The 26,055-nt window shown below is 37.7% G+C and overlaps 1 protein-coding gene across 8 annotated transcripts in view; it reads left to right on the top strand.

Moving 5' to 3' along the window:
• Positions 1–18,667, top strand: part of USP18 (ubiquitin specific peptidase 18) — a 60,168-nt gene extending 41,501 nt beyond the window's left edge. For 4 of the 8 annotated variants that reach the window (XM_013046440.2, XM_004773784.3, XM_004773781.3 and 1 more), the window contains 4 exons: positions 7,672–7,803; positions 8,807–8,856; positions 10,099–10,136; positions 17,853–18,667. In XM_013046440.2, coding sequence (XP_012901894.1) covers positions 7,672–7,803; positions 8,807–8,856; positions 10,099–10,136; positions 17,853–17,884 — 252 coding nt within the window. In that variant the 3' untranslated portion in view covers positions 17,885–18,667. The remainder of the gene's footprint in view (positions 1–7,671; positions 7,804–8,806; positions 8,857–10,098; positions 10,137–17,852) is intronic. The other 4 variants (XM_004773783.3, XM_004773782.3, XM_013046439.2 and 1 more) reach the window with 4 other exon arrangements.
• The last annotated feature ends 7,388 nt before the right edge of the window (positions 18,668–26,055 follow it).

The raw sequence follows: 26,055 nt of genomic DNA on the forward strand, positions 1-26,055 counted from the left end.
AAGGCAGCAGCCCAAACCACTGAGCCACCCAGGCGCCCCGGGCCAAATTTAATCAGAGTAAAGTTGAATTCAGTTTTCCTGACCTAATAACTTACTGGGAAATTCTGAGAAAAAATATAACATAAATCTCTTTTTTTAGGTTTAAAATGTTACATTTAGTAAATTCTATATTGCTACATATATATGTATTGCTATATATATATGTAGCAATGTAGAATTATATATACATATAGTGTATATATATATATGGACTGTTTTTTTAATGCTCTTTACTATTCATGCTGTAGAAACATGGTTTCTTAAAAATGAGGCCTACAACAGACACATGAAAAAAATGTTCCACATCACTCAGCATCAGGGAAATACAAATCAAAACCTCAATGAGATACCAGCTCACACCAGTCTGAATGGTTAAAATGAACAAGTCGGAAACAACAGATGTTAGTGAGGATGTGGAGGAAGGGTTGGTGGGAATGCAAGCTGGTGCGGGCACTCTGGAGAACAGTATGGAGATTCCCCAAAAAGTTAAAAACAGAGCCACCCTATGGGCCAGCAATTGCACTGTTAGGTATTTAGCCAAAGGACACAAACATCATGATCTGAAGGGGCATTTGCACCCCAATGTTTATAGCAACAATGTCCACAATAGCCAAACTATAGAAAGAGCCGAGATTCCATTGACAGATGAATAGATAAGGAAGAGAGAGAGATCTATCTATCAATTTAAATTAAAAAAAATTCACTATACCAAAAGCTAATGATGTGCTATATATTGGCTAACTGAACACAATGGGAAATTTAAATTGAAAAAATAAAAAATAAAAACTGAGGCCTAATAATATAATAGCTCCTATATAACATGCTTTCTTTACCTATTTAGTACATATGTGTTTCATAAGATTCTCATTTTCTATTCTTTGAGTTTTCCTTATTTCTATTTGTATACTATGAAGTATACAAATTTCATAATGAAATATCTTTCCAAAAAATTATTTAGATACAATGTAGTTTACATATACTGTATTATTAGTCTCAGGGGTAGAATTTAGTAATTGGTAAGTTGCATATAACACCCAGTGTGCATTATAAGTGCCCTCCTTAATGCCCACCACCCAATTACCCCTTCCTCCATCCCACCTCTCTTCCAGCACCCCTCCATTTGTTTCCTGGAATTAAGTGTCTCTTAAGGTTGGCTCCCTATTTTCATCTTATTTTAATTTTCTTTCCTTTCCCTTATGTTCATCTGGAAGGAATTAGAGGGTATTATGCTAAGCAAAATAAGTCAGGGAAAGACAATGCCTTATGATTTCACTTGTATGTGGCATTTAATAAGAAACAAAACAGATGAAATAACATCTTGAAATTTTCAACTAATGAATCATCAAATGTTCTATCAAAAACTAATGATATACTATACCCTGGGTAATTGAATTAATTAATTAATTAAAAAAGATTTTATCCATTTATCTGACAGAGACACAGAAAGAGAGGGAACATAAGCAGGCAGAGTGTGAGAGGGAGAAGCAGTCTTCCTGCTGAGCAGGCAGCCCGATGGGGAGCTCAATGCCAGGACCTGGAACTATGACCTGAGCTGAAGGCAAATGCTTAATGAGTGAGCCACCCAGGTGCCCCAGCTAATTGAATTTAAATAAAAATTTTTTTCCACTTAAGAAGACATTGTGATTGAAAATCTTGAATATATACCAAAATAGCAAAGACTTATACAGCGAATTCCCATGTCCATCAAGCAGTTTAAACGTTATCAAAACCCATGACCAATCTAGCTTTACCAACATCCTCACCCTCTTCTTTCTCCAACCCCCTACTGGATTATTCTGAAGCAAGTCCCAGACTCTGCTCTTTCATTTGAAGTATTTCATTATGTCTTCCTAAAGACTAAGCTCTCTTTCTCTAGATGTGACCAATTCTATCTCATAATTTCTTTTTTATCATTTAAATTTTAAATTTTAATTCCAGTTTAGTTACCATACAGTATTATATTATATATTATACATATAATTGCATAATATATATATTATATATATAAAATATTATATATTATACATATAATTGCATAATATATATATGTATATATATAAAATCCAGGTGTATGATATAGTGATTTAACAATTCTATACTTTACTCAGTGCTCATGGTGATAAGTGTACTCTTTTTTTAAAGGTTTTATTTATTTGACAGAGAGAGAGCACAAGCAGGGGAGCGGGAGAGGGAGAAGCAGACTCCTCACTGAACAGGGAGCCCCATGTGGGGCTAGATCCCAGAACCTTGGGATCATAACCCAAGCTGAAGGCAGTCATTTAACCAACTGAGCCACCCAGGAGCCCCAAGTGTACTCTTAAAAAATTTTTTTTTGATAAGAGTATTCTTAATCCTCATCACTTCTTTCAACCATTTCCCACCTACCCACCTACCAACCCACCCAAACCATATGTTTGTTCTCCATGGTTAAGAGTTCATTTCTTGGTTTGTCTCTCTCCTTTTTTTTTTCTTTGTTCGTTTGTTTTGTTTCTTAAATTCCACAAATCATTTTTATTATTTTATTTTTATTTTTTCAATGTTTGAGAATTCATTGTTTATGTACCACACCCAGTGCTTCATGCAATATGTGCCCTCCTTAATATGCACCACCAGGCTCACCCACCCTCCTCTCTAAAAGCCTCAGTTTGTCCCATATGAGTAAAATCATGTGGTATTTGGCATTCTCTGACTGACTTATTTCACTTAGCATTATACTCTCTTGCTCTATCCATATTGTTGCAAATGGCAAAATTTCATTCTTTTAATGGCTGAGTAATATTACATTGTGTGCGTATATCACATCTTTATCCATTCATCAATTGATGGATACTTGGGCTGTTTCTATATCTTGGCTATTGTAAATAATGTTGCTATAATCATCAGGGGGCATATACCCCTTTGAATTAGTGTTTTGTATTTTTTGGGTCTATACCCAGTAATGTGATTATCAGATTGTAGAGTAGCTCCATTTTAACTTTTGGGGGGAATCTCCATACTGTTTTCCACAGTGGCTGTAACAGTTTTCACTCCCACCAACAGTGCATCTCATAATTTCATAATATCATTGATGCCCAGCCAATATTTAGATTTGTTTGCTTTTTCAATTTTTATTTATTTATTTATTTGAGGGAGGAAGAGAGAGTGAGAGAGACAGCATGAGCAGAGGGAAGGGAAGAGGGAGAGAGAATCTCAAGCAGACTCCCTGATGAGCACAGAGAAGACATGGGGCTCTTTCAAGACCCTGAGATCATAACCTGAGCCAAAATCAGTAGTCAGGCATTCAACCAACTGAGCCACCCAGGCACTTCATAACCAATTATTTTTGAAAAAAAATGATTTTTTTTCCCAGTGTCAAAACTCCCAGTGGTTTTTTCCCTTTTTAAAAATTTTTAAATTTTTTATTATTATTTTTATTATGTTATGTTAGCCATCATACTGTACGTAGTTTTTGATGTAGTGTTCCAAGATTCATTGTTTACATATAAGACCCATGCAATATGTGCTCTCCTTAGTACCCATCACTGGGTTGCTCAATCCCCAAGCCCTTCCCTTCTGTAATCTCAGCTGGTTTCTGGTGTCCAGAGTCTCTCATGGTTTGTCTCTTTCCCTGATTTCTTCCCATTCAGTTTCCCCTTTCTTCCCCTGTGGCCCTCCATGCTATTCCTTATGTTCCACTTATGAATGGAACCATAAGATAATTTTCTTTCTCTGCTTGACTTATTTCACTTAACATAATCCCCTCCAGCTCCATCCATTCAGTGCAAATAGGGGGTATTCATCCTTTCTGATGGCTGAGTAATATTCCATTGTATATATGAAATACATCATCTTTATCCATTCATCTGTTGAAGGGCATCTCAGCTCCTTTCACAGTTTGGCTATTGTGGACATTGCTGCTATGAACATTGGGATGCATGTGCCCCTTCTTTTCACTATGTCTGTATCTTTGGAGTAAATACCTAGTAGTTCAATTGCTGGGTCATAGGGTAGCTCTTTTTTTTTTTTTTTAAAGATTTTATTTATTTATTTGACAGAGTGAGATCACAAGTAGGCAGAGAGGCAGGCAGAGAGAGAGAGAGGAGGAAGCAGGCTCCCTGCTGAGCAGAGATCCCGATGCGGGACTCGATCCCAGGATCCTGAGATCATGACCTGAGCCGAAGGCAGCGGCTCAACCCACTGAGCCACCCAGGTGCCCCGGTAGCTCTATTTTTAACATCTTGAGGAATCTTTATACTGTTTTTCAGAGTGGCTGTACTAAGCATGCATTCTCATCAACAGTGTAAAAGGGTCCCCTTTTCTCCACATCCTTGCCCACACTTTTTTCCTGTCTTGTTGATTTTTCCCATTCTATCTGGTGTAAAGTGATATCTCAGTGTAGTTTAGATTTGTATTTCCCTGATGGCTAGTAACGTTGAATACTTTTTCATGTTTCTGTTAGCCATTTGTATGCCTTCTTTGGAGAAGCGTATGTTCATGTCTTCTGTCTATTTTTGACTGGATTATTTGTTTTTTTTTCGATGTTGAGTTTGAGAAGTTCTTTATAGATCTTGGATACCAGCCCTTCATGCCATTTGCAAATATTTATGTCATTTTCAAATATCTTCTCCCATTCCTGGATTGCCTCTTAGTTTTGTTGACTGTTTCCTTTACTGTGCAGAAGATTTTTTGCTTGATGAAGTCCCCAAAGTTCATTTTTGCCTTTGTTTTCCTTGCCTCTGGGGATGTGTCTGCAAGAAGTTGCAGAAGAAGTTGGCTGCAGCCAAGGTCAAAGAGGTTGCTGCCGGTGTTCTTCTCTAGGATTTTAATGGATTCCTGTCCCAAATTAGGTCTTTCTTCCACCTTGAGTTCATCTTTGCATATGGTTTAAGAGAATGGTCCAGTTTCATTCTTCTGCATGTGACTGTCTAATGTTCCCGGCACCATTTATGGAAGAGACTGTCTTTTTTTCCATTGGATATTCTTTCCTGCTTTGTTGAAGATTAGTTGACTATAGAGATGAGGGTTCATTTCTGGGATCTCTATTCTGTGCCATTGGTCTATGTGTTTGTTTTTGTGCCCATACCATGCTGTCTTGTATATCAGCTTTGTAAGACAGTTTGAAGTCGGTCATCGTGATGCCACCAGCTTTGGCTTTCTTTTTCAACATTCCTCTGGGTATTCAGAGTCTTTTCTGGTTCCATACAAATTTAAGAATTATTTGTTCCTGATCTGTGAAAAATGTCAATGGTATTTTAATAGGAAATACCCTGAAAGTGTAGATTATTCTAGGTAGCACAGACCTTTTCACAATGTTTATTTTTCCAGTCCATGAGCATGGACTGTTTTTCCAACTTTTTGTGTCTTGCTCAATTTCTCTAAGTATTCGGTAGTTTCTAGAATTTAGATCCTTTACCTCCTTGGTTAGATTTATTCCCAGGTATTTCATGATTTTGTGTGCTATTGTAAGTGGAATCAATTCCCTAATTCCTCTTTTGTTCATTCACTTTGTTAGTGTATATAAATGCAGTTGATTTCCGTGCAATAGGTTTGTATACTGCCACATTGCTGAATTGCTGTATTAGTTCTAGTAATTTAGGGGTGTTTTGGATTTTCCACAAAAAGTATCATGTCACCTGTGAATAGAGAGGGTTTGACTTCTTTGCCAATTTGAGTGCCTTTTATTTCTTTTTATTATCTGATTGCTGAGGCTAAGACTTCTAGTACTGTGTTGAACAAAAGTGGTGACAGTGGCCCTCCCTGTCGTATTTCTGACCTTAAGGGAAAAGGTCTCAGGTTTTTCTCCATTGAGAATGATGTGTGCAGTGGCCTTTTAATAGATGGCTTTATGATGTTGAGGTATGTTCCCTCTATCTCTGTATTTTTAAGAGGTTTCATCGGGAAAGGATATTGTATTTTGTGAAATGCGTTTTCTGCATCAGTTGAGAGGATAATATGGTTCTTGTCTCTTATTTTGTTAATATGATCTATTCCATTGATTGATTTGTGAATGTTGAACCACCCTTGCATGCCAGGAATAAATCCCACCAGATCATGGTGAATAATCCTTTTCATGTGCTGTTGGATCCTATTGGATTGATCTTCAGTATTTTTGCATCCATGTTCATCGGGGATATTGGTCTATAATTCTCTTTTTTGATGGGGTCTTTGTCTGGTTTTGGGATCAGGGTAATACAGGCCTCATAGAGCAAGTTTGGAAGTCTTCTTCCCATTTCTATTTTTTTGGAACAGCCTCACTAGAATAGGTATGATTTCTTCTTTAAATGTTTGGTAGAATTCCCCTGGGAATCCATTTGGCTCTGGACTCTCACTTTTTGGAAGGTTTTTGATTACTATTTCAATTTCCTTGCTGATTATTGCTCTGTTTAGATTGTCTATGTCTTCCTGTTTCACTCTTGGTAGTTTATAAGTTTCCAGGAATGCATCCATTCCTTCCAGATTGCCTAGTTTGTTGGCATAAAACTGCTGATAGTAAGTCTAATAATTCTCTCTATTTCCTTGGTATTGGTCATTATTTCTCACCTTTCATTCATGATTTTATTAATTTGGGTCCTTTCTCTTTTCTTTAGATTAAGTCTGGCCTGACATTTATCAATTTTCTTAATTCTTTCATAGAATCAGCTTCTAGTTTCATTGATCTGTTCTGCTCTTCTAGTTTCTATTTCTCTGATTTCTGCTCTATATTATTTCTCTTCTCCTGCTTGGCTTAGGCTTTATTTACTGTTCCTTTACCATATCCTTTCTGTGTGACTAACCAGAATTTAAATAAAAACTTAAAAAAAATAAAATTTTAATTCTTTTTTAAAAAAAGATTTTATTTATTTACATGAGCAAGAGAGAGAAAGCACGAGCAGGGGGAGGGGCAGAGAGAGAAGCAGGCTTCCCACTGAGCAGGGAGCCTGACACAGGGCTCGATCCCAGGACCCCTGGATCATGACCTGAACCAAAGACAGACACTTAACCAACTGAGCCACCTAGGTGCCTCTAAAGTTCTAATTCTTTTTTTTTTTTTTTTTTAAAGATTTTATTTATTTATTTGACAGAGAGAAATCACAAGTACACTGAGAGGCAGGCAGAGAGAGAGAGAGAAGGAAGCAGGCTCCCTGCTGAGCAGAGAGCCCGACACGGGACTCAATCCCAGGACCCTGAGATCATGACCTGAGCCGAAGGCAGCGGCTTAACCCACTGAGCCACCCAGGCGCCCCTAAAGTTCTAATTCTTGACTTGATCTTTATAACCACATATCTTGTGACTTCCCAGCATCCTCCATGCCTCCCATTTCCTCAACATGCTCTGTTGTGCTGTGCTGCCAAGTCTTTGGAATGTGGGGGCCTATTTAAGTATACCCCCTACTTAGAATTTGTCTGCTAGTCTTGTTTATCCTTCAAGATCAATTCAAGGCATGTCTTCTCTGGGGAGCTTTTTCTCAGATGATTATTTCTTCTCCTTTTTTGGTGCATGGCATTATAATTGTGGCTTTATTAATCATGAGATTTTTTAGTTCAAAGACTATTTTCTAGCCCCCTTGAAGTACTAGTGCCTGCAATGTGATGAAATAATGTTTCTTTATTCTAGACTACAGTTAGAAAAGGAGGCATGATGGGTGAATAATTTTTGTACCTTATGTCCTGCCAGCTTGGAAGACAGTATGAGCTCTTTGCTGTGATTGCCCACATGGGGGCAGCTGACTTTGGTCATTACTGTGCCTATATCCAGAATTCTGTGGATGGAAAATGGTTCTGCTTCAACGATTCCAATGTTTCTTGGGTGAGAACATTGTCCAAAATTTCCTCTTGTCCTGGATTAGCCACCTGTAATAAATTTTGACCGAACTAGATGGGTCCTCAAGGTCAACACACACTGTGGACTAGTTCTCTCTTTGTGTAGGGCCTTTAAAAAGTCCTTTTCTTTATAAAAAGCTTTTTAAAGTTCAAGTACAGTTGCACAATGTTACCTTTTCCAGATGTACAAGATGGTGATTCAACAAGTTCATACATTATGCTGTGCTTACTGCAAGTGTAGCTACCATCTGTCACTGTACAATGCTATCACAGTATCACTGACAATATTTCTTATGCTGTACCTTTTTCTTTTTAAGAAAAGAGAGAGAGATAAGAAGAGAGAGAGAGCAAGTGGGTGGGGCAGAGGGAGAGAATCCCAAGCAGGCTCTGCACAGAGCGCTTATGTGGGGCTTGACCTCATGACCCTGAGAATATGACATGAGCTGAAATCAAGAGTCAAATGCTAAACTGACTGAGAAACACAGGTGCCCTATACTGTGCCTTTTATTCCTGTGACTTACTCATTCCATAACTGGAAGCCTGTATCTTCCGCTCCCCTTTACCTCTCTTGCCCATCCCTGCCTCTCCCTTGGCAACCATCGGTTTGTTCTATTTATAGGTCTGTTTCTGCTTAAAATCCTTTTCTGCATGAAGTACCCATTCGGTATATAGCCTTCTGAGAGTTAACTTAGCTCAATGTCTAGGTTTTTGGTGTCTTCATGCTTTGTGGGAGACTTAAGAAAAGTAAGAAGAGTTAGATATATGTAAGTTAGAACCAAGCACAATCAAGTTTAAATAGAGGGAACAGGGTACTAAAAGTGCCTTCGTAAACATGGCGTCCTATCACTGAATGATCCAGGCCTTGAGAGGTACCTAAGGGTGGGTTTGTCTGGATGAGTGAGGAGGGATACAATGTAGCACCCCTTACTCTCTGGGTGCTTAACATATGCTAGCTGGATGATTCACTTCATCTCTTTATGTACTTCCAGGTATCCTGGGAAGACATCCAGTGTACTTATGGAAATCATAACTACCGCTGGTAAGAGAAGTGTTTGAGTGATGGAAACCAAATGAGTTTATGCAGGGTTCTTTTACTGTATGAAACCTATGGATTTAGCTTCCACTTGTATTTGGATAACTCCCCAGTGACTCTTTAGCCTCATCTCTCATTACATCTCACCGTACCATGCATTTTTCACAATTTAGATGCCAATAATACTAAAGTATAACTAGCTCGCCAGCATCATATCCTCCAATGGCTTGCATTTGCAGTTCCTGGTCTGTTTTTCCCTCTCCTAATTTATTATTGGGGCAAACACCCACTTATCCTTTAATATCTCTGCTCATGGCTTTTCTTACACTGTAAAGCATTCACTGATTGATGCTGGATTTGTAGGGTTTTCTCATATGCTTGTCCTGCAGTTTTAGTATATGTCCTTTATAACAAGGACCACCCTGTTTGTAACTGTTTGTATGTATAACTTTATTTTATATTAGACCATGAAATATTTGGGATTAAGGATCTTTCTTCTCTTTTTCTTTGGCCAATATAGTGGCTTGCATTTAGTAAATAGCTACAAATGTATTTTTGAAAACCCAATGACTACAGAGGGGCAGCTAGAGAAAAAAAGCTGGATTAAGTTTTTTTTTTTTTTTTTAAGATTCTTAAAATTTATTTGAGAGAGAGAGCACAAGCATGGAGAGTAGTTGGCAGAGGGAGAAACAGACTCTCCACTGAACAGGAAGCCCGATGCAGGGCTTGATCCCAGGACACTGGGATCATGACCTGAGCTGAAGGCAGACACTTAACTGACTGAGCCATCCAGGTGCCACAGGATGAAGATTTTATTATTTTTCATCTTTTTAAAAATTATGTTCAGTTAGCCACTACATAGTACTTCATTAGTTTTTGATGTAGTGTTCAGTGATTCACTAGTTGCATATAACACCCATTGCTCATCACAACATGTGCCCTCCTTAATATCCACCATCCAGCTGCCCCATACCTTACCCCTCTTCCCTTAACCCTCAGATTGTTTCCCAGAGTCCAGAGTCTCTAATGATTTTCTCTCTCTCTGATCTCTCCCCCTTCAGTTTTCCTTCCCTTTCCCTATGGTTCTCAGTGCTATTCCATATGTTCCACATCTGACTGAAACCATATATTTATATATTTATATTTTATAATATATAATTTATATATATTCATATACAATATATTTTATATTTTATGTTATTTATATATTATATAATTGACTTTCTTTGCTTGACTTATTTCACTTAGCATAATCCCCTCCAGTTGCATCCATGTCAATACAAAAGGTGTGTATTTATCCTTTTTGATGGCTGAATAATATTCCATAGTATATATGAACCACATCTTCTTTTTATTTATTTATTTGTCTTTAATTTCAGTGTTCCAGAATTCATTGTTTATGCACCACACCAAGTGCTCCATGCAGTATGTGCCCTCCATAATACCCACCACCAGGCTCTCCCAACCTTCTACTCCTCTCCCCTCCAAAACCCTTTATTTCTCAGAGTCCACAGTATCTCATGGTTCATCTCCCTCTCCCATTTCTCCCAATTCACTTTTCCTTTCCTTCTCCTAATGTCCTCCATGTTATTCTCTATGATCTACAGGTAAGTGAAACCATATGATAATTGACTCTCTCTGCTTGACTTATCTCACTTAGCATAATCTCTTCTAGTCCCATCTATGTTAATACAAAAGTTGGGTATTCATCCTTTCTGATGGAGGCATAATACTCCATAGTATATATGGACCATATCTTCTTTATCCACTCATCTGTTGAAGGGCATCTTGATTTTTTCCACAGTTTGGTGACTGACCATTGCTGCTGTGATCACTGGGGTACAGATGGCCCTTCTTTTCATTACATCTGTATCTTTGTGGTAAATACCCAGTAGCGTAATTGCAGGATCATATGGTAGCTCTATATTTAATTTCTTAAGGAATCTCCACACTGTTTTCCAAAGTGGTTGCACCAACTTGCATTCCAACCAACAGTGTAAGAGATGAACCACATCTTCTTTATCCACTCAACTGTTGAAGGGCATCACAGTTCCTTCCGCATACTGTGGACATTGCTGCTATGAACACTGGGGTGCAGATGCTCCTTCTTTTCACTGTGTCTGTATCTTTGGGGTAAATACCTAGTAGTTTAATTGCTTGGTCGGAGGGTAGCTCTATTTTTAACATCTTGAAGAGCCTCCATACTGTTTTCCAGAGTTACTGTACTAGCTTGCATTCCCACCAACAGTGTAAGAGAGTTCCCCTTTCTCCACATCCTTGCCAACATTTGTTGTTTCCTGCCTTGTTGATTTTTGCCATTCTAACTGGTGTAAGATGGTTATCTCATTGTGGTTTTGATTTGAATTTCCCTGATGGCTAGTGATGTTGAATGTTTTTCGTGTGTCTGTTAGCCATTTGTATGTCTTCTTTGGAGAAACATCTGTTCATATATTCTGTCTAGTTTTTGACTGGATTATTTGGTTTTTGGGTGTTAAGTTTGAGAAGTTCTTTATAGATCTTGAATACTAGCCCTTTATCTGTAATGTCATTTGAAAACATCGTCTCCCATTCTTTGGGTTGCGTCTTTGTTTTGTTGACTGTTTCCTTTGCTGTGCAGAAGCTTTTTATCCTGAAGAAGTCCCAAAAGTTCATTTTTGCCTTTGTTTTCTTTGCCTCTGGGGATGTGTCTGCAAGAAGTTACTGCAGCCGAGGTCAAAGATGTTGAGTCTGTGTTCTCTTCTAGGATTTTGGTGGATTCCTGTCTCATGTTAGATCTTCCACACACATTGAGTTTATCTTTGCATATGATGTAAGAGAATGGTCCAGTTTCATTCTTCTGCATGTTACTGTCCAGTGTTCCTGGCACCATTTATGGAAGAGACTTTTTTTCCCCCATTGGGTATTTGTTCCTGCTTTGTCAAAAATTTGTTGACCACAGACATAAGGGTCCTTTTCTAGGTTCTCTATTCTGTTCCATTGGTCTATGTGTCTGTTTTTGTGCCAATAAAATATTGTCTTGATGATTACAGCTTTGTAAGATAGCTTGAAATCAAGCCTGTGATGCCACCAGCTTTGGTTTTCTTTTTCAACATTCCTCTGGCTATTCAGGGTCTTTTCTGGTTCCATACCCATTTTAGGATTATTTGTTTTCACTCTGTGAGAAATGCTGGTGGCATTTTGATAGGATTTGCACTGAATGGATGGATTTCTCTGGGTAGCATATACATTTTAACAGTATTTGTTTTTCCAGTCTGTGAGCACAGAACATTTTTCCATGTCTTTGTTTCTTCCTTAATTTCATTCATAAGTGTTCTATAGTTTTCGTAGTACAAATCTTTTACCTCTTTGGTTAGGTTTTTCCTAGGTATCTTATCTGGATTTGGTGCAATTGGAAATGGGATAGATTCCTTGGTTTCCTTTTCTGCTGCCTCATTACTACTGTACAAAATTGCAGTCAACTTTTGTGCATTTTTTTTTTTAATTCTGCTACTTTGCTGAATTCCCATATCAGTTCTAGCAGTTTTTTGGTGGAATCTTTAGGGCTTTTCACATACAGTATTCTGCCATCTGTGAAGAGTGAAAGTTTGACTTCTTTAGTGTTTTGGATGCCTTTTATTTGTTTTTTTGTTGTCTGATAGCTGATGCTAGAACTTTGAGTATTATGTTGAAAAACAGTGGTGATAGTGGACATCTCTGTCATATTCCTGACCACGGGGGAAAAGCTCTTAGTTTTTTCCCCTTTGAGGATGATGGTCAATGTGGGCTCTTTACAGATGGCTTTTATTTTTTTTATATATATAATTTAAAATTTTTTTTTTTTTTTTTTTTTTTTTTTAAAGATTTTATTTATTTATTTGACAGAGAGAAATCACAAGTAGATGGAGAGGCAGGCAGAGAGAGAGAGAGGGAAGCAGGCTCTCTGCTCAGCAGAGAGCCCGATGCGGGACTCGATCCCAGGACTCTGAGATCATGACCTGAGCCGAGAAACATATAATATATTATTAGCCCCAGAGGTATAGGTCTGTGAATTGCCATACAGATGGCTTTTATGATATTGAGGTCTGTTCTCTCTATCCCTACACTGTGAAGTTTTAATTTTAATACAGAAATGATACTGTATTTTGTCAGATGCGTTTTCTGCATCAATTGAGAGATTTATATCATTCTTTTCCTTTCTTTTATTAATGTGGTGTATCAACTGACTGATTTGCAGATATTGAACCACCCTTGCAGCCCAGGAATAAATCCCACTTGGTCCTGGTGAATAATCCTTTGAATGTACTGTTGGATCCTATTGGCTAGTATCTTGGTGAGAATTTTTGCATCCATGTTCATCAGGGATATTGGTCTGTAATTCTCCTTTTTGATGGGGTCTTTGGTTTGGGGATCAAGGTAATGCTGGCCTCTTATAGTGAGTTTGGAAGTTTTCTTACATTTCCATTTTTTGAAACAGAAGAATAATGATTTCTTCTTTAAGTGTTTGGTAGAATTCACCTGGGAAGCCATCCAGCCCCAGACTCTTGTTATTTGGGAAGTTTTTTCATTATTGCATTAGTTTCCTTGCTCGTTATGGGTCCGATCTTGTTTTTTTTATTTCTTCCTGTTTCAGTTTTGTTAATTTATATGTTTCTAGGAATGCATCCTTTTCTTCCAGATTGCCTAATTTGTTGGCATATCATTGCTCTGTATTCTCAAAATTGTATTTATTTTGTGTTGGTTGTGATCTCTTTCATTCATGATTTTATTAATTTGGGGCCTCTCTCATTTTCTCTCTCTCTCTCCCTCTCTCTTTTGATAAGTCTGGCTATGGGTTTGTCAATCTTATTAATCCTTTTAAAGAACCAGTTCCTGATTTCACTTATCTGTTTTACTGTTTTGTTTTTTTAAAATTTCTGTATCTTTTTTTTTTTTTTTTTGGCAGTAACACACAACAAGATTTATTGGGTGTGGCTCAAACAGGATTGCTTGTGAGGGGAAGACCCTCACAGCATGAGACCATCCAGAGGCTTACAGCTTGGGAACTACTCTCAGAAGGGGAGGGGACAAGGGAACTCAGGGGGGGGGCAAGAACATTGGAAAGGGGGCTTGCATGTCTGGGTTGTATCATTGATTTCTGCTCTCATCTTTATTACTTCTCTTCTCCAGCTGGTTTTAGACTTAGTTTTGAAGTTCTTTCTCTAGCTTCTTTAGGTGTACATTTAGCATATATATGTGAGACTTTTCTTGTTTCTTGAGAAAGGTCTGTATTGCTATGTACTTTTCTCTAGGACTGTCTTTGGTACATCCCAAAGATTTGAGCAGTTGTATTTTCATTTTCATTTGTTTCCATGAATTTTTAAAAATTCTTCTTTAATTTTCTGATTGACCCATTAATAATCTTTAGTAGGATACTCTTTAACCTCCATGTGCTGTGTGCCTTCCAAATTTTCTGGAGTTCAAGTTTTAAAGCACTGTGGTCTGAAAATATGAAGGGAATAATCCAAGTCTTTTGTACTGGTTGAAACCTGATTTGTGAACCAATATGTGATCTCTTCTGGAGAATGTTCCAGAATGTGTATTCTGTTGCTTGAGGATGGAATGCTCTCTATATATCAGTGACATCCAAATGGTCCAGTGTGTCATTCAAATCCCTTTTTTTTCTGGTTGATCTTTTGCTTAGATGATATGCCCATTATTGTGAGTGGGGTGTTAAAGTCCCATATTATTATTATTATTATTTTTCTTTAATTTTGTTATTAATTGGCTGCTCCAAGCTGGGGGCATAAATATTTACAGTTGCTAGATCTTCTTGTTAGATATACCCTTTGATTATGATATAGTGTCCTTCTTCATCACTTATTATGTCTTTGGTCTAAAATCTAGTTTGATACGAGGATGACTACTCCAGCTTTTTTGGATTTCCATTAGCATGATGAATGGCTCTCCACTTCCTCACTTATTTACATTTTTAAATTTTTTATAATTTATTTAATTTTTCAGTGTTCCGAAATTTATTATTTAATGTACTACACCCAGTGCTCCATGTAGTATGCCCCCTCCTTAATACCTACCACCAGGCTCATCCATCCCCCTACCCCATCCCCTCTAAAACCCTCAGTTTGTTTCTCAGAGTCCACAGTCTCTCCTGGTTCATCTCCCCCTCCAGTTTCCCCCAATTCCCTTTTCCCTTCCTTCTCCTAATGTCCCCCATGTTATTTCTTATGTTCCACAAGTAAGTGAAACCATATAATTGACTTTCTCTGATTGACTTATTTCACTCAACATAATCTCCTCCAGTCCCATCCATGTTGATACAAAAGTTGGGTATTCATCCATTTTGATGGAGGCATAATATTCCATTGTATTTATGTACCACATCTTCTTTATCCATTTGTCCATTGAAGGGTATCTTGGCTCTTTCTATAGTTTGGCAATTGTGGCCATTGCTGCTATGAACATTGGGGTACAGAGGGCCCTTCTTTTCACTACATCTGTATCTTTGTGGTAAATACCCAGTAGTGCAATTGCTGGGTCATAGGGCAGATGTATTTTTAATTTTTTGAGGAATCTCCACACTGTTTTCCAAAGTGGCTGCACCAATTTGCATCCCCACCAACAGTGGAAGAAGGTTCCCCTTTCTTTACATCCTCTCCAACATTTGTTGTTTCCTGTCTTGTTAATTTTGGCCATTCTAACTGGTGTAAGGTGGTATCTCAGTGTGGTTTTTATTTGATTTCCCTGATGGTTACTTAAAAAAAAAAAAGATTTTTATTCATTTATTTGACAGAGAGAGAGAGAGAGAGAGAACAAGAACACAAACTGGGGGAGTGGGAGAGGGAGAAGCAGGCTTCCTGCTGAGCCGGGAGCCTGATGTAGGGCTCGATCCCAGGACGCTGGGATCATGACCTGATCCGAAGGCAGATGCTTAATGGCTGAGCCACCCCGGTGGCCCTCCACTTTTTCACTTTCAATTTGGAGGTGTTTTGGGGTCTAAACTTTGTCTTTAATAGACAGCATTTTGATGGGTCTTGTGTTTTTTTTTCTTTCTGATTCCCCATGTCTTTTGATTGGAGCATTTATTTAGTCCATTTACATTGGGAATAATTATTGAAAGATATGAAGTTAGTGCCATTGTATTACCTATAAAGTTGCTGTTTCTCTAGATTATCTTTCCTTTGTGGTGTATGTTACTTTTGGGCTCTCTCTTTGCTTAAATTATCCCCTTTAATGTTTCTTGCAGGGCTGGTTTAGTGATTCTTTTGGTTTTTGTTTGTCCTGGCTCTTTTCTTTTTTTTTTTTTTTGTCCAGACTCTTTATCACTTCTTCCACTCTGAATGACTTGCTGGATAAAGTATTCTTGGCTGCATATTTTTCCCCTTTAGCATGTTGAATGTATCATTCCAGTCCTTTCTGGCCTGCCGGATCTATGGATAGGTCTGCTGCCAGCCTTATGTTTCTACCCTTGTAGATTAAGCATCTGTTGTCTTAAGCTGCATTCAGGGTTTTCTGTTTGTCTCTGAAAATTGCAAGCTTCATTATTATATATTAAAATGTTGACTTATTTTTGTTGATTTTTGAGGGGAATTCTCTGTGTCTCCTGGACTTGAATGCCTGTTTCCTTTCAAGTTAGGGAAGTTCTCCTCTATATTTTGCTCAAGTAAACCTTCTTCCTCCTTTCTGTCTCTTTTTCCTCTGGGACCCCAATTATTGTAGTATTGTTTTTCTCTGTGGTGTCACTTATCTCTTGAATTCTTCCCTGTGATCCAATAGTTGTTTATCTCTTTTTTTTCAGCTTTTTTGTTCTCCATAATTTTGTCTTTATCACTGACTCTCTCTTCTGCCTCATTTATCCTAGCAGTTAGAGCCTCCATTTTGCATTGCATCTCAGTAATACCTTTTTTTATTTCAATCTGATTAGATTTTAATTTTTCTGTTTCTCCAGAAAGAGATTTTCTGATATCTTCTTTGCTTTTTTCAAGACCCATAGTATCTTTATTACCATTCTAGTTCTGTTTTATTATCAGATTCTGATTCTGACATCTTACTTATATCCACATTGATTAAATCCCTGGCAGTAAGTACTGTCTATTGTTCTCTTTTTTGGTTGAGTTCTTCTGCATTGTCATATGTCCACAGAATAGATGAAAGAGACCAGAAAAGGTAAAAATAGCAACAGTGACTCTAGGAAGATATACACTAAACAAATTGGAAGAAATTAGAAACCAGAAAAGAGAAAAGAAAAAGGAAACATTTTTTTCATGTGTTTGTTAGCCATGTGTGTATCTTCTTTGGAGAAGTGTCTGTTCATGTCTGCTGACCATTTTCTGATGTAATTGTCTGTTTTTTGAGTGTTGAGTTTGAGGAGTTCTTTATAGATTTTCCCAGCACCATTTATTGAAGAGACTTTCTTTTTTCCACCGGTTTTTTTGTTTTTTGCTTTGTTGAAGATTATTTGACTATAGAGTTGTGGGTCTATATCTGGGCTCTCTTAAGGAGGGCACCTATTGCCCTGAGTGTGGTGCATAAATAATGAATCTTGGAACACTGAAAAAATAAAATTAAAAAAATAAAAATAATAAAAGAAACAATAAAATTAAACAGAAGGTGAACAGAACAGAATAATAAACTAGATCCTGGGTATATTTTGGTCTGTTCGTCAGAAGAAACTAGGTCCCAAAATTGTAAAGAAAGAAAAAAATATATATATACACAAATAAAAATGAATATAATGAAAGCAGTCAAAAATGATAAATATATATGATGTAACTGTAAAAATATCAATTAAAAAAGACCTAGAAAAAGAGTTAATAAAATAAGAAATTAGGTAAAAAGGAAAAAATTTAAAACTGAAAAACTAAAGAATCATGAGAAAAACCCATGAATTCTAAATACTGTTTTTCCTAGCACTGACTTGATTCAACAACCAGAAACTTTTCTGATGCTTGTCCTATCATGAATTAGTAATGTGTCAATTAACTATGAATGTTTCATTTCTGTTATGCTGTTGCATTTTTTTCTTCTAGGAGAGAAACTGCTTATCTTCTGGTTTACATGAAGACTGAGTCCTAATGGATGTACCCTAAAACTTCAGAGACTGACAGAATTTCATTTTCCTCTCTATCCCTGGATCTGTTGACTCTTCCATGAAATTTTGCAGTGAGAAGAAGCCTCATCTTCAAATTGTGTAAATTGTTTATAATAAGGGGTAATTTAACAGTAACTTTGCAGGGGTCTTGATCAGTCAGAATAGATGCTTCCACCTCTAGACCTTTGGCCATATGGCTGGGGAAGAGAGTGCTCCTTGCTGTGGAAGATATTAATTTTTTAGTTAGGGTAGTGTGGGAGCCCAGATGCTCCTACGGGAGGAGAAACCAGGCCTACAATGGCAGTGGGAGGCATTCAGCGGGTAAGGGGCAATGTTAGGGAGGTATTTCAGTATTTTACAGCTACTGTGACAGTACTGGTATGTACTGGTAGAATATGATTTTTGTTTATAATTTGAAACTATTTTAGGGGCGCCTGGGTGGCTCAGTGGGTTAAAGCCTCTGTCTTCAGCTCAGGTCATGATCCCAGGGCTCTCTGCTCAGCAGGGAGCCTGCTTCCTCCTCTCTCTCTGCCTGCCTCTCTGCCTACTTGTGATCTCTGTCTGTCAAATAAATAAATAAAATCTTAAAAAAAAAACAATCTACCTTTAAAGCTATTTTAGAACACATATCAATTCTATAAAAGTCAAATGTTTTGTCACTGCTATTCATTTATGTGACAAATACATACTGATCACCTACTCCTTAAAATAGCGTGCTAGGCACCATAGTGAATAAAGTTCTTTTTCTCAAAAGGAGTTTGCAGTTTAATTCCGGGGCGGGGGGTGATTAATATACATTAAATACAAAGGGTTTGTGCTTCAGGAGTTGAAGGACAGTGAAATACTTCTATTGTGGGGCCACGGGAGAAGCCATGAAGCTGGAAAGGGGGTTAGGATGGAGGATAGTTCATGTATATGGGTAAGCATACACAATGACATGGCTGAAAAAGGCAAGGCTCAAGGTTCAAAGATTATCCACAAACCTGGCTTCCCTCTACCAAGGAAGCATTGGAGACTGATAAGCCTAGGTGGTAGGTGATGCTCAGAACATAGTAGGGCTTGAACTGCTAAGAAGTTTGGATTCAATTTAATAGGTAATGAAACATTGAAGGGTTTTAGAAAGGAAAGGAATATTTAGTGGTAAAATATTTTTTGGTAAAATGAATCTGCTAGAGACTGGCAACAGGAATTAGAGACAGAGATGGTAGTGTAAATGCTAAAGTCTCTAGAGCCATTTTGGGGGAGAAATGGATGTGGACAATGAGACAAAAAGGGTCCATGGGGACTCCAGTACCACCCTGGAAGGTGAGGAGGGTAGATGTTACTATCCCCATTTTACAAAAGAAACAGTTGAGACATTCATATGTTTAATGACGTACTCAAGATTTCATATTTGATAAATGGCAGAGTCAAAAATTCCAATATAAAATGTGGGTTATTTATTTTTATTAGCAAAATAATTAGCCATGCAATAACAAATTCTCACTGTAAAATATTCAAGCAATATAGAAATATATAGAATCTCTTCTGTAGAGCTAACCATTATTAAACAGGTATAAATTAGCTTCCTAGCACTGCCACAGCAAATTATCACAAAATGGGTGGCTTAAGACAACAAATTTTTCTCTCTCATGGTTCAAGGAGACCGGAAGTTCAAAGTAAGGTATTGGCAAGGTTGATTCCTTCTGGAGTCTCGGAGGGAGAATCTGCTCCAGGCTTCTTTCCTAGTTTCTGGTGGTTACCAGCAGTCCTTGTTCATTGACCTGTAGCTAATGTCAACTCTCTGTCTTCATCTTCACATGATCTTCTTCCCTGTATGTCTTCATATGACATTTGTATAAGTATAGCAGTCATTGGATTTATGTCCCACCCTAATCCACTGTGACCCCATTTTTACTTGGTTAATTATATCTGTGAAGACTCTATTTCCAAATAAGTTTACATTCTAGGGTTCTAGAAAGACATGAATTTTTGTGTGACACTATTCAGTGCAATGCAAGGTGTGTATGTCACTAGGCTGTTTTCTATGCATTTGCATACATATATCACATACATAACTTTTACATAATAAGTTATTCACTTAATGACCTAGAAAATCTTCTTGGAAAAGTTGCATTTAATTCCATAGATAGGTATACTATATTTTTTAGATTCTCATATTGGTGAATGTTAAGGGCATTTCAATTTCTTCAGTATTTAAGAAATGCAGAATGAATGACCTCCTTTAAACATCTTTTTGTACATGTATAAATATTTCTGCAGGTACTGAGAAATAAAATTAGGTCAAGGCATGGGTTTCTAAAATAGTACTAGATACTGATAAATTGACTCCAATTAACACCAATAACTTATGTTACGCTGCTGCCTTTTTTTTTTTTTTTAAAGTAGGCTCCGTGCCCAGCAATGGAGCCCACCATGGAGCTTGAACTTGTGACTCTGAGATCCAGACCTGAGCGGAGATTGAGTCAGACGCTTAACAGACTGAGCCACCTAGGTGCCTCTAGGCTTCTTTTCCCCCCAAGTTTTTTCTTTTTAATTTTTTATTTATTTAAAAAATTTCTTTTCAGTGTACCAGAATTCATTGTTTATGTACCACACCTACTGTACCATGCAATAAGTGCCCTCCATATTACCCACCACCACGCTTACCCAACCTCCCACCCCCCACCCCTCCAAAATCCTCAGATTGTTTTTCAGAGTCCATAGTCTCTCATGGTTCATCTCCCCCTCCAATTTCCCCCAACTCCCTTCTCCTCTCCATCTCCCTATGACCTCCATATTATTCCCTATTCTCCACAAATAAATGAAACCATATGATAATTGACTCTCTTGTTGACTTATTTCACTCAGCATAATCTCTTCCAGTCCCGTCCATGTTGATACAAAAGTTGGGTATTCATCCTTTCTGATGGAGGCATAATACTCCATTGTAAAATGCACCACATCTTTATCCATTCGTTTGTTGAAGGGCATCTTGGTTCTTGCCACAGTTAGGCGACTGTGGCCATTGCTGCTATGAACATTGGGGGTACAGATGGCCTTTCTTTTCACTACATCTGTATCTTTGTGGTAAATACCCAGTAGTTTGCAGGGTCATAGGGAAGCTCTATTTTTGATTTTTTAAGGAATCTCCACACTGTTTTCCAAAGTGGCTGTACCAACTTTTATTCTCACCAACAGTGTCTTTGTCTACATCCTCTCCCAACACACATTGTTTACTATCTTGTTAATTTTGGCCTAACTGGTGGTATCTCAATGTGGTTTTGATTTGAATCTCCCGATGGCTAGTGATGATGAACATTTTTTCATGTGTCTGTTAGCCATCTATATATCTTCTTTGGAAAAATGTCTATTTATGTCTTCCACCCATTTTCAAACTGGATTGTTTTTTGGGTGTTGAGTTTTACAACTTCTTTACAACTACCCCTGCAAATGACATATTTGACAAAGGGTTAGTAACACCAGATTTCAAGTTTTATCTTTTGTCATTCTGAAGAATCTGGATTAAATTTGATCTTTATAGATTAAGACAATTAAACTTCTCTCCATGTTTATTGACCATTTATCTTTCTTCTGTGAATTTCTTGTGATGTCCTTTGTCCTTGTTGTGTTTTCCTTTTTATATAAAGATTGTTTGCTTTAATTTATTATTTTTTAACTGATAAGCATTTTATTTTCATTTTATGGTGTGTGAGTGTGTAGAATGCAGCTTTTTAAAAATTATGTTCAATTAGTCAACATATAGTACATTAGTTTTTGATATAGTGTTCAACTTTTCAAATTTTAGAGAGAGGAAAGTGAGAATGGCAGGGGTGAGGGGTAGAGGAAGAGCAAGAGAGACAGTTCTCAAGCAGACTCCCTGCTGAATGTAGAGTCCAGTGTGAGGTTCAATCCCAGGTCCCTGAGATTATGCCCTGAGCTGAAATCAAGTCAGTTGCTTAATCAACTGAGCTACCCAGGCTCCCCAAGAGTTTGCTATTTTTATTTTAACTTTTTTCTTCCTAGATTTATTGAAATTCAATTTAGTTAACATATAGTATAGTATTAGTTTCAGGAATAGAATTTAGTGACTCTTCACTTATAAATAAAACACCCAGTGCTCATCAAAACAAGTGCCCTCCCATCACCCATTTACACCATCTTCCCACCCACCTCCCCTGCAGCAACCCTGTCTATTCTCTATAGTTAAGAGTTTCTTATGGTTTGCCTCCCTCTCTGTTTTTATCTTATTTTTTCCTTCCCTTCCCCTATGTTCATCTGTTTTGTTTCTAAATTCCACATATGAGTGAAATTGAATGATATTTGTCTTTCTCTTACTTCGCTTAGCATAATACCTTCTAGTTCCATCCATGTCATTGCAAATAGCAAGATTTCATTCTTTTTGGTGGCTGAGTAATATTCAGTTGTATATCTACACCACATCTTCTTTATCCATTCATCTGTTGTTGGGCATCTGGGCTCTTTCCAAATTTTGGCTATTGTGGACATTGCTGCTATAAACATTGAGGTGCATGTGCCCTCTTCGATTCACTATGTTTATATCTTTTGGATAGATATCTTGTAGTACAATTGCTGTGTCATAGGATAGTTCTACTTTTAAGTTTTTGAGGAATGTCTATACTGTTTTCTGGAGTGGCTGTACAAGTTTCCATTCCTACCAACACTGTAAGAGGGTTCCCATTTCTCTGCCCTCACCAACATCTGCTGCTTCCTAAGTTGTTAATTTTAGCCATTCTGATAGATGAGAGAAGAAATCCCATTGTGGTTTTAAAAATTATTTTATTTTAAAAATTCTTTTAAATTTAATTTGTCAACATATACTCTATTATTAGTTACCAGTGTAAAATTTAGTGATTCATTATTTGCATATAACACCAGTGCTCATTACATTACATTACATCAAGTGTCCTACTTAATGCCTATCACCCAACTACCTCTTTCCTCCACCCACCTACCCTCCAGCAATCCTAGTTTGTTTCTTAGAGTTCAGTGTCTCTTATGGTATTCCTCCATCTGTATTTTCATCTTATTTTGTTTTTCCTTCCTTTTCCTATGTTTATCTATTTGTTTCTTAAATTCCACATATGAGTCTCTTGTAAGCAGCATTTCAATGGGTCTTGTTTTGTTTTTATCCATTCTGATACCCTGTATCTTTCAATTGAGCATTTAGTCCATTTAGATTCAGAGTAATTCTTGAATGATATGAAGTTAGTGTCATTTTATTGCCTGTAAAGTCTCTGTTCCTGTAGCTTCTCTCTGTTATTTTTTACTTATGGGCTCTCTCTTGGTTCAAGGGATCCCCTTAAATATTTCTTGCAGGGCTGGTTTAGTGTTCACAAATTCCCTTTGTTTTTGTTTGTCCTGGAGACTATCTCTCCTTATTTTCTGAATGACAGCCTTGCTGAAAAAAGTATTCATGGCTACATATATTTCACCTTTAGCATGTTGAATATATCATGCCAGTCCTTTCTGGCCTTCCAGGTCTCTGTGGGCAGGTTTGCTGCCAGGCTTATGTTTCTACCCTTGTAGGTTAAGGACCTGTGTTCCTGAGCCCCTCTCAGGATTTTCTGTTTGTCTCTGATATTTGAAGATTCACTATTATAAGTTGAGGTGTTTACTGATTTTTATTGATTTTGAAGGGGGTTCTCTTGCTTCCTGGACTTGAATGCCTGCTTCCTTTCCAGATTAGGGATGTTCTCAGCTATATTTTGTTCAAATAGGGGCGCCTGGATGGCTCAGTTGATTAGGCGACTGCCTTTGGCTCCGGTCATGATCCTGGAGTCCTGGGATAGAGTCCCGTATCAGGCTCCCTGCTCAGCAGAGAGTCTGCTTCTCCAACTGACCTCTCTCATCTCATGTTCTCTCAAATAAATAAATAAATAAAAGTCTTTATAATTTGTCCTGGGATAGATCCCATATCAGGCTCCCTGCTCAGCAGGGAGTCTGCTTCTCCAACTGACCTCTCTCCTCTCATGTTCTCTCAAATAAATAAATAAATAAATAAATAAAAATCTTTATAATTTGTTCAAATAAACCTTCTGCTCCCCATCTTCTGGGACCCCTATTATTTGAATATTATTTTGCTTTATGGAATCACTGAATTCTCAGAGTTTCCCTTCCTGATCCAGTAGCTGGATTTAAAAAAAAAATTTCCCATCATTTTCTGTATCAATTACTCTCTTCTGCCTTGTTTATCGACACTTTTAGAGCCTCCATTTGGGACTGCATCTCAGTAATAGCCTTTTAAATTTTGGCGTGCTTAGATTTTAGTTCTTTTATCTCTATATGAAGGATCCTCTAGTGTCTTCTATGCTTTTTTTCAAGTTCAGCTAGTATCTTTATAATCGTTAAATTCTAGTTCAGATATCTTAGTTATATCCATGTTGATTAAATCACTGTCAGTAAGTACTAGCTCCTATTCTTTCTTTTGGTGTGAATTTCTCTGTTTCATCATTCTGTCCGGGAAAGAATAGAAGAAAGAGAAGAAGAGAACAAAGAGAATAATAATGGCAAAAACAGAAAAAGAAAACAAACCAGAAGAAAACAAAAACAAAAGAAAATTTTAAAAATCAAAGAAGAAACAAAACAAAACAAAAAAACTAGATCCTGGGTTTATTTTGGTCTGCTTGTTAAAGGAAACTAAATCCAAAAATAGGAAAGAAAGAAATACATATACAAAAATAAAATACAATGAAAGGAAACTAAAAATTAAAAAAATATGTATATATAAAAATAAAAGCTAAGGAATAAAAAAGAAAATTCCTGAAAAAAAAACAAAACAAAACTGAAAGACTAAATAAGATGCAGAAAAATGAAACTGGACCACTTTCTTACACCATACACACATATAAAAAAAACTCAAAATGGGGGACAATTTAACATGGCAGAGTATTAGGGGGACCCTGAACTTGCCACATTCTTTGAATACAACTCGATCAACATTCAACTATTTTGAACAACTAGGAAGAGGATGAGAGGAGTAAGGAATCAATTTGCACAGTTTGAGCCAAAGAATTTGGTAGAGGAGAGTTTCAGAGCCCTGGATTAGGGGATTAGGAAGCTATGTGGCCAGCTCGCAAAGCAAAGTCAGGAAGAGGGATAAAGTTGGAAAGAACTCAGCAGGTTGCAGTGAGGAGATCCCCTGGGTCCCTCAGGGTGAGATTACTCCCCTTCCTGGAGGGTATTTTGAAGAGTGTATTTAGCCTCTCTAAAGACAAAAGGTCAGTTGGGGAGTCATTGAGTGGAACCCAGCCACAGTGTCAGAGAGGTGGGCAGAGGGCAAAAAAACCCTCAACTTTTTGCTCTCTGCTATAATAGGCTTAAACCTCTGTATTTGTGCCAAGCTGCCACTTTTCTGGGGCTGAACTGAGCAGAGTGTATAGACGGGAGGAGATTGCAGATAATGTGGCTGCTGTTTTTTCCTGTGAGCCACAGTAGGCTTAAACCTCTGTATGTGCATTGAGCAGCTGCATTTCTGGGGCTTAAATGAGCAGAGTGTAGATACTGGAACATATTGCAGATAAGCTGGAAACCTCTTTTTGTTTGTCTTATATTGTCTGCCACAATATAACCAAGCCTCTGCAAAAGTTTTTCTGGGACAAAAGGGAGTAGGAGACTGAGTTTATTTCAGATGACTGATAACCTGGCTCCATTTCACAGAGTGTTACAATAAACTCTAGCTTCTGTGTACACACTGTGGGCATGGGGCAGTGGTGAGCATACCTAAAGGTTCCCTAAACCTCTCTGCCAGGAGACAGGAGTGAGCACCGACCTCACCAGGCCCTTTAAAACTTGGGAGTTTTGGGGCACCTGGGTGGCTCAGTTGGTTAAGCAACTGCCTTCGGCTCAGGTCAAGATCCTGGAGTCCCAGGATCAAGTCCCACATCAGGCCCTCTGCTCATCAGGGAGCCAGCTTCTTCCTCTGCCCCTCGCCCCTTTCATGCTCTCTCTCTCTCTCAAATAAATAAAATATTTAAACAAACAAACAAACAGACAAAAACCAAACTTGGGAGTTTTGAATCCCAATCACAGTCAGAGATAAAATACAGGAAATCTATGGCTCTGGGAGTGGTGACAACCCAGACACAGAGGGGTTAGAGTAGGGAATTGATGTGAGCCTGGGTCTCAGGAGACTGTTTGTT

Source organism: Mustela putorius, unplaced genomic scaffold, assembly GCF_011764305.1.
Source record: "Mustela putorius furo isolate JIRA1106 unplaced genomic scaffold, ASM1176430v1.1 tig00003988_pilon_pilon_pilon, whole genome shotgun sequence".
NCBI classification, from domain to species: domain Eukaryota; kingdom Metazoa; phylum Chordata; class Mammalia; order Carnivora; family Mustelidae; genus Mustela; species Mustela putorius.